The 9,589-nt window shown below is 34.6% G+C and overlaps 1 protein-coding gene across 1 annotated transcript; it reads right to left on the reverse strand.

The window, feature by feature from the left end:
• Positions 1–903: 903 nt before the first annotated feature.
• Positions 904–2,901, reverse strand: apodb (apolipoprotein Db). Its single transcript, XM_042510840.1, has 4 exons — positions 2,755–2,901; positions 2,551–2,672; positions 2,023–2,108; positions 904–1,136 (listed from the first exon to the last, which is right to left on the reverse strand). Exons 1-4 carry the CDS (start codon positions 2,899–2,901, stop codon positions 904–906), a joined length of 588 nt encoding a protein of 195 aa, XP_042366774.1.
• Between the last annotated feature and the right edge of the window lie 6,688 nt (positions 2,902–9,589).

Below are 9,589 nucleotides of genomic sequence, written 5' to 3' on the forward strand. Positions count from 1 at the left end.
TCTTGAATAATAGATTTTAATCCAAAGGGACTCACTGGAAAAATAAAGGATAAAATAAATAAAAGAAAGAAACATGGATTAGCACATAACTGAGAATTATTTAATTTGATTAAATTTTTTATTAGTGCAATTGCAAGGCTTTTATAAATTATATGAGAATACACTAATTGTGCTTTACAATTAGCAGCAATCAAAGGTCTATGCAGTGTAACTTCACATTTCTACTGTAGCTCAATGTGAAGTCTTTGGCTAAATGATATTCCACTTTAACTTTTTTTTTCTCCCCACAGTAACTGTAGAACTTTTGGATATCTCTTTTTGAATGAAATATATTAAATTCCTCCCATCTTCTCATTGTTGCTCAGTTATAGTCAGTGCAATGCTCACCGGAAAGATGAGGTGTGACCAAATGATCTGTTTAAGTACAGCTTTAATATACACAGAACTCACATGCTTGTTTTCTTTTTTCCCCATCACCACAAATATGCATGTTTCAGTTTGTAATGCATTACTTCATATAATTCAACACATCCCGCTAGAATATCACAGTACAATGTACTCACGATGAATAATGAGTGACTTTGTAAAGCATTGATGCTTATTTGTCTGCTTTACAAATTCCATTTCCTCCTTCAAATTTAAAAAAACAATATATTATAAAAGGATCTTTAAATGGTTTTATATGTAACACAGCAGATTTAACTGCTTCTTGTCAAGGTTTATGTGGAACAGTTACAATATGGGGCCTGGATAATGCTGAATATACAGGCTAATGCAAATTAAATAAAATCATAGAGATTTGTTTGCTGTGCTAACTTCAATATAATCTACGGATAATCAAATATTCAGCATTGCCGCATCTAAGTGCCATGACTGGTTACAGCTGAACGTCTCCATTAATCCCTAGTTATCCTTGCAGCCCGTCTGATCTGTGGGCTTCATCCGAAACAGGTCGATCCCTTCGTTGATCATCAGCTCTTTGGCGTAACTCACGGTCTCATCAGGCAAGAAGCGCGACCGGCCGAGGATCCAAGCGTAGTCGATGTGGAAAATATAGAGGATGTTTACGCAGGAGTATACAACAGATAGGCTGGTGTAGTCAGTGGTTAGAATCCAGTAAGGGCTGTAGGGAGTAACTGGAGAGAGAAAAAAGCTGATTATAGCAGAATATTAGCAGAGTTTATAAATATTCTATATATAAAACAAAGAGTGAAAGAATTACAGAAAAAGGCCAGCTCATAGTTAATATCTGAAATAAACTGAATTGGTTAACTTGATTTTGATCCAGTTAATGTCAGGGAAAGATTCAAATTTCACATTCAGTGTTTGCTATACATGTACGTGATTAAGCTGCTTAGTGCTTCAAAACATTTTCTCTCTGATAACATCCAGTATAAATGCTAGTGTCATCTGCATATTGATGAAACAGAACAATATATCAATGCACAAGACAAAAACTTCATAGCTGTTTTCTGAGGCTATATTTAGGCTCTGTCGAGCCTTGTGCTAAATGCTACTTAAACTCTGTTATCTTAATAGCTGCAACAGTGATGTAATGCTCGAGTTAGCTGAAAAAGAACATAAACATCTACTCATAACTAGTCTGACCAGAAAAGACAGGATGTTTCACAGACAGAGAGATAGGCTCATTGTCATTGAAACTGCAAATGTACTGAGGCTGCTGCATCATGTGTCAGCCGATATATCATCATTCACAAGGTATGTGAGTTCCTTAAGCAGGATGAGCTCAGATAAGCTGGTACGTTATGAGTGGAAAGTCTGCAAAGAGCTGTGACTTTTTGGCTTGATTTTCTATCTCTTTATGAAATGTTAAAAACTTTGTAATGATTTTAGTAAAATAATTATCAAACATTATTGTCTTTAAAACAATTCCCTCCTTATAACAATAAAAAGCAAGGCAAAACAATGAAAGATGTCAATAAACAAGAAGTGGGGAAATACAACAGCAACGGTTAGATAACAAAACATAGAAAGCAGATAAGGAAGAAGAAGATAACTCACAATATGAGAAGCTGACTCCAAGTTTGGCAGATTCTCTCAGGTCTGGAATCACTGCTGTCCCTTCTGCTGTCCTCACCTTGTCTTTACTGAGACAGTGAGAAACAATTATCTTTATTAAACTTATGTGAGGGATACATCCATATCTGAAGCTAATAAGAAACTGATAATTATTTAGTTTTAGAGGTGCTGGTAGGCAGATGTTGTTACCTTTGACAGAGCCATGTTAAGTGTTTTCTTTGTTTCCAGTCTTTATGCAAAGTTAAGCTAATTGCTTTTTTTAACCACAGTTACAAAGTGCAATTCAGAAAAGCAACAATTAAATAAAATGCAAACAGCACAGTGATCATACATCAATACTGGGGAATTAAAAAGAAAATGTGTACAATGGCCCCAGAGGGTTGATGAAACCTAGCAACAGCAGCCCATAAAATATTCAAAAATGCTTTCATATGAAATAGTCCTTAGAAGGAATTTAAAGGGTGCTAATGATGTCCCTTAAATGTGTCTTAAATGTCCCAAAATACTCACTAGAACTGAGAGTTCAGCACACGAATTGTACCGTCTTTTCTTACGGCGTAGTTGGCCTCGATACACTTTCCTCTTTCAAAGGAAGCAGGGAGCTTCTCAATCTCATACCACCTGCCCAGATACTGTTCACAGAGATGTTTCATTAGTTTTATATAGTTCAGTACATATATGTGTGTATGAATGAATGTTTTTATGTATGTTTACCTGTTGAAGGTTGAAGTTTGGCTGCACCTTGGGAGTAGGACAGGGACCCCAGTGATAGGTCTGTGCTGACACCAGAGGGAGCAGCAGGAGGAGGTAGACTGTGGACATTGTTTCTTCAGAAAAGGAGGGAAGATTAAAGAAGCTCATATTATCTGGAAGTGCAAGAAGTATTCTGATTGTTTACCTATGTAAAACTAGCAAACCACAGTGAACTATTTGGTTAAATGTAAAAGTCCTGCATTTAAAATTAAATGGAAGTAAGTAAATTCTAATTTATATCAGTCTGGAAAGCACCTTAAGTTATTAATTAATTAATACATTTTTTTGTAAAGCGACTTTGAGTTCCAGAAAAGCAGTTTATAAATACAATGTATTATTATTATTATTAAATAAATAAATGTAGTGGAGTAAAATGTTTGAAATTTGCCTGTAAATTGTAGTTCTGTGTTTGTTTACCCCTAGAAAGTAATATGTAAGTTTGAGTAAACTTTGAGATGTTGGCTTTATGTTGAGTTTAATTCAATTAATTTGTGTAGGAACATATTGTTTGTTGCTTATTTAAACTGGTGTGGCCTACTGATATCTTAAGTCAAACTTTTAATGGTCTAATTTGTATTTTTTTTAATTTCATTTTGGATTAAAGGCTACCTTTGGTACCTGGACCCTATTTTCTATATTTTGGCATCAAAGTGACTGATGGGAACAACAATGTTTGAAATTGATCCAGAACTGAGCGGATGAGACGAAGCCCACAGTGGCAAAGAACGGCTTCAATGCAACCACTTCGAGCATTTGTGAACTGCTGGTTTACGTCAACTAAAAGTGCTTGTTTTTGCCACTGACATGCTCAGATTGTTACTATAGGCGTCTGATAACTTCTGGAAAGAGATACAGAGAAAGACTTGTTTGGTAAAGAGTAAAACTGTTTTGTGCCCTGAAAGAAAAATTGCCAAACCCACCAGACATAATTTAATAAAAAGTAAGTTTAGTGTATATAGAGCCAGCATATTTTCCTATCTAACCGGATGATTTAAGAGTTTATTTCAACAAAACCAGAGCTCATGATCATTGGCATTGTGGTTTGGGAATTTTTGGGCTATTTTTGGTCAAACAAAAAAAGGATCTTTCTCTGTAGGGATCATTTTCATAATTTTTTCAGAAAAATATTTTAACAGTCTGATCCTGTCAGTGGCAAAAACAAGCACTTTTAGTGGATGTAAATTCACAGTGTGAACATCCCACATTTAATTACATTGCAGCCTTTTTTGTCAAAAAACAAAAAGAAAGTTCCACATAAAAACAAAACATGGGAGAGTAAGGTCCAGGTATCTAAATTACCCTTTAAAAATATATTTTTTTATATTACATAAATCAAGAATAAAAATAAGGATTATTAAGTTTATCTATGTTGTTAGGTCTTTGATTTTTTAAAGTAAAGCTGTTTTTTCATAAGTATTTCATGGTTAAATGTTAAATGTTAAAATTAAATAAACCCTAAAGTGCACATCATTATAGTCTCACTGCAGTCTGTAGTGGCTGTTGGCATGCAACTTTTCTTTCTATTGTTCCCTATAGATATTAACAGGTGTTGATCAGTTCAAGGTTTTGTGAAATAAGATAGCAGTGAAAAACATGCCAGAAAAGCCCCTTTATCTTTCTCTCTTTCAAAAGTGCTGAAGCTGAGAGTGTCGTCTTTTCTTTTGTTACCTTACAAAACATCCCATATTGTGTCACCTGTTTTTCTGGTTTTCATGTAACAGCTACACCAAAAGGATTTTTTAAAAAGGAGAAACTACTGTGTAACATTAATAATAAACATTAAACGTTATAGTTTCTCAATGGATTTCAGCAAAAGGTGAAGTTAAAGTAAAGTACAAATTTAGGTCTACTGAGAAAACCTAGAAGAAGAAAAGCGCTTCTGTTCTGCAAAAGAGTTATTTTAAAAATGTACTTTTTTGCAAGATGAACATTTATTCTGTAAAATTTGCATTTTTGCAGAATTCAGCCATGACAAAAAACTTTCTTACCTCAGGTTTATGACTGTTAAAGATGTCAGATGGAGACTGCGGCTGCTGATACAAACTGTCTTGAGCTCTCTGGACAAACACAGACTGGGAGTGTGTTCACGTTCACATTATGTCACTCCCACAGCACGAGGCAGCTTGTTAACATAAGTGTCATCATGTGCACATTCCCAATTGTAAAAAGACAGACAGTGTGAAAAGGGTTAAATACTTGTTCAGTTCCCCAGGGTATTTTTATTTGAAAGCACAACATTTTCATAAAAAGTCCTTATACACAATTTTTTAACAAAAAAAAGCATTTAAAAGGCAAAGTATAGTATGCCATATAGATTTCATAGAAGGTCATCTTGTATAATTCCATTAAAAAATCAAAACGTATAGTATACCTGTTTTATAAGTCACAGTAGAGAATAAAAAAGGAATCATAAAAGAGACAAAGTTTACCAAAACAGTCAAGTTAATAGTCAATAGTTAAGTGTGCCAAAAAAAACTGAACCGTATGGCGTTAAAAAAAAAAATATTTAAAACATCATACTATAATATGGTGCTAAAAAATCAACCGTATTTGCAACATTCTATGCTGAGGCTTGTCTTGACATGCAATTTTATGTGGTTTTCAGCTCTTTTTGACATGTATTATTTGACATTTTGCGCCATGCGTGTTTTTTTATGGGGTTTCTGGCCTTTTTTTGGATCTTTTTTTGACATTTTACACTATTACATGTCTCCACATAGTATAAAAAGTGGTTTCTAGATGTTTTTTGGGAAAATTTATACATTTATGCATTTACATTTTTTGCCATGCTATAGTATGGCTTTTTTGGTCATTTTTTCAACATGCTATTTAATGGCATTTTTGGCCATTTTAGATGTTTTTTTTGAAAACTGTAAACTGTAACATGCCTCTACATGCTATACTAAGTGGTGTACAGCTGTTTTTTGGACATGTCATGTTTTGACATTTTTCACCATACTATAGTATTGCTTTTTTGGTTATTTTTTTCAACATGCTTTTACAATTCTAATATCTAAAAAATAAAACTGCTTTTGTCCTATGTCTTCCATGAGGCGTTACTTGAAAAGCTGACCTCAAGCCAGCCATGATGAGCCTCTCTTTGCCACAGAGGAGGGGAAACTGATATCCTGGGCCTGGTTGCCTCACATCTTCGGCTCCTCTGCCAATACTGCAAGCTTCCTCCAGATCATTTCACAGCCATTCCTCTCGCATAGTGAAGCAACAGCTGCTTCATCTATCGCCCCTGTGTCAGCACTCAAAGCTATGGGTCGATGGTCATCTTCGGCCGATGAACGCTACCTCAGGCCCGAGGCACAAACTATTCTAGATGCTCAGAAAGCTATGAGTGCTCTTTGATCTGCTGGCTTCAATTGAATGTTAAGCATATACTTGATTAATTATACCCTTGTTTCCTTGATATGTTATTTAGTAGTGAACCTGAATTTATTGCGCTAGTTCATCTCCACCCAATTTGCATCTTAGCTCCTCCTATAGGCTCTTCCAAGAAGCCTTGAACTGCCAGGGGGGTTTGCTGGTGTAAGGGCAGAAATGTGTGCTGTTCCTGATTAATGCTTTCCACGTGAATACGTGGAAAGGCACGGAGTTCCCAGAAAAGAACCATACCACCAAATAACAATTACAGCAATGAGGCTGAATTTAAAAACTGCAAAGTGGTGTTCTTGACTAAGTGGTCCTGACTGAACTATACAGTATGGCAAACATGTCAAAAAAATGCAAATTTACAAAAACTACTGAAAACTGTTTAAAACGACATAAAATACCATGTGGAAAAACCATAGCATTGGATATTGCAGAAACAGCCAAAACACCATGGAAAAGGATGTTAAAAACCCACCAAAAATGAAATAATATAGTATGGCAAAAATGTCAAATAGATGCCATTTTCAAAAATTTGCTCAAAACCACCAAATAGACATGCCATTGCAAAGGATGCTGCAAAAACAGCCAACAGCATTAAATAGCATGTCGAAAAATCCACCAAAAATGCAAGGCTATAGTATGGCAAAAATGTCAAAAAATGCCATTTTCAGAAAACTGCTGAAAACCATTTTAAACCAATTATAATAACTTGCTGAGACACGCCAAAGCAAAGGATGCTGCAAAAAAGCCAAAAACACCATTAAATAGCATGTCCAAAAATCCACCAAAAAACAAGGCTATAGTATGGCAAAAATGTGAAAAAATACCATTTTCAAAAAACTGCTGAAAACCATTTAAACCACATAAAATAACATGCTGAGACACGCCATAGCAAAGGTTTTTGCAAAAACAGCTCAAAACACCATTAAAGAGCATGTCAAAAAATCCACCAAAAAAGCAAGGCTATAGTATGGCAAAAATGTGAAAAAATACCATTTTCAAAAAACTGCTGAAAACCACTTTAAACCACATAAAATAGAGCACTGAGACACGCCATAGCAAAGGTTTTTTGCAAAAACAGCTCAAAACACCATTAAATAGCATGTCCAAAAATCCACCAAAAAAGCAAGGCTATTGTATGGCAAAATGTCAAAAAATGCCATTTTCTAAAAACTGCTGAAAACTATTGTAAACCACATAAAATAGTGTGCTGAGACACGCTGTAGCAAAGGTTTTTGGCAAAAACAGCTCAAAACACATTAAATAGTATTTCCAAAAAATCCACCAAAAAAAGCAAGGCTATAGTATGGCAAAAAATGTCAAAAAATGCTGTTTTCAAAACACTGCTGAAAACCATTATAAACCACTTAAAACAGCATGCTGAGACACGCCATAGCAAAGGTTTTAGCAAAAACAGCTCAAAACACCATTAAATAGCATGTCCAAAAATCCACCAAAAAAAAAAGCAAGGCTATAGTATGGCAAAAATGTCAAAAACTCCATTATTTAAAAACTGCTGAAAACCACTTTAAAAACCACATTAAATAGCGTGCCAAGACACGCCATAGCAAAGATTTTTGCAAAAACAGCTCAAAACACCATTAAATAGCATGTCCAAAAATCCACCAAAAAAAAAGCAAGGCTATAGTATGGCAAAAATGTCAAAAAATGCCATTTTTTAAAAAACTGCTGAATATCATTTTAAACCACTTAAAATAGCGTGCTGAGACATGGTGTAGCAAAGGTTTTAGCAAAAACAGCTCAAAACACCATTAAATAGCATGTCCAAAAATCCACCAAAAAAAAAAGGCAAGGCTATAGTATGGCAAAAATGTCAAAAAATGCCATTTTCAAAAAACTGCTGAAAACCATGATAAATCGCTTAAAACAGCATGCTGAGACACGCCATAGCAAAGGTTTTTGCAAAAACAGCTCAAAACACCATTAAATAGCATGTCCAAAAATCCACCAAAAAAAAAGCAAGGCTATAGTATGGCAAAAATGTAAAAAAAAATGCCATTTTTAAAAAACTGCTGAATATCATTTTAAACCACTTAAAATAGCGTGCTGAGACACGTGTAGCAAAGGTTTTAGCAAAAACAGCTCAAAACACCATTAAATAGCATGTCCAAAAATCCACCAAAAAAAAAAGCAAGGCTATAGTATGGCAAAAATGTCAAAAACTCCATTTTTTAAAAAACTGCTGAAAACCACTTTAAACCACATAAAATATCGTGCCGAGACACGGCAAAGCAAAGGATGCTGCAAAAACAGCTCAAAACACCATTTAATATAGCATGTCCAAAAATCCACCAAAAAAAAAAGCAAGGCTATACTATGGCAAAAATATCAAAAAATGCCATTTTCAAAAACTGCTGAAAACCTGTTTATACCACATAAAATAGTCTGCCGAGACACGCCAAAGTAAAGTGTTTTGCAAAAACAGCTCAAAACACCATTAAATAGCATGTCCAAAAATCCACCAAAAAAAAAAGCAAGGCTATACTGTGGCAAAAATGTCAAAAAAAATCCTGTTTTCAAAAAACTGCTAAAAAACCATTGTAAACCACATGAAACAGCGTACCGAGACACGTTATAGAAAAGTGTTTTGCAAAAACAGCTCAAAACACCATTAAATAGCATGTCCAAAAATCCTCAAAAAAAAAGCAAGGCTATAGTAAGGCAAAATGTACAAAATATGCCATTTTCTAAAAACTGCTGAATATCATTTTAAACCACATAAAATAGCGTGCTGAGAGACACAGTGTAGCAGAGTTTTAGCAAAAACAGCTCAAAACACCATTAAGTGGCATTTTCAAAAATCCACCAAAAAAAAAAGCAAGGCTATAGTATGGCAAAAATGTCAAAAAATGCTGTTTTCAAAAAACTGCTGAAAAACTATTGTAAACCACATAAAATAGTGTGCTGAGACACGCTGTAGCAAAGGTTTTTGGCAAAAACAGCTCAAAACACCATTAAATAGTATTTCCAAAAATCCACCAAAAAAAGCAAGGCTATAGTATGGGAAAAATGTCAAAAAACTCCATTTTCAAAAAACTGCTGAAAACCATGATAAACCGCTTAAAACAGCATGCTGAGACACACTGTAGCAAAGGGTTTTGCAAAAACAGCTCAAAACACCATTAAATAGCATGTCCAAAAATCCACCAAAAAAAAAAAAGCAAGGCTATAGTATGGCAAAAATGTCAAAAAATGTCATTTTTTAAAAAACTGCTGAAAACCTGTTTAAACACACAAAAATAGTCTGCCGTGACACGCCATAGCAAAGGATGCTGCACAAACAGCTCAAAAACACCATTAAATAGCATGTCCAAAAATCCTCAAGAAATGCACGGCTATAGTATAGCAAAAATGTAAAAAAAAAAAAAGATGCCATTTTCAAAAAACTGCTTAA

Source organism: Plectropomus leopardus, chromosome 21 (assembly GCF_008729295.1).
Source record: "Plectropomus leopardus isolate mb chromosome 21, YSFRI_Pleo_2.0, whole genome shotgun sequence".
Lineage (NCBI taxonomy): Eukaryota > Metazoa > Chordata > Actinopteri > Perciformes > Serranidae > Plectropomus > Plectropomus leopardus.

Excerpts from the sequence above, each read along its gene's own strand:
- apodb (XM_042510840.1), bottom strand. The coding sequence starts at position 2,901 with ATGAGCTTCTTTAATCTTCCCTCCTTTTCTGAAGAAACAATGTCCACA. Across the intron at positions 2,673-2,754 it reads CAAACTTCAACCTTCAACAG|TATCTGGGCAGGTGGTATGA; the intron begins GTAAACATACAT and ends CTCTGTGAACAG. Across the intron at positions 2,109-2,550 it reads GTGCTGAACTCTCAGTTCTA|TAAAGACAAGGTGAGGACAG; the intron begins GTGAGTATTTTG and ends TCACTGTCTCAG.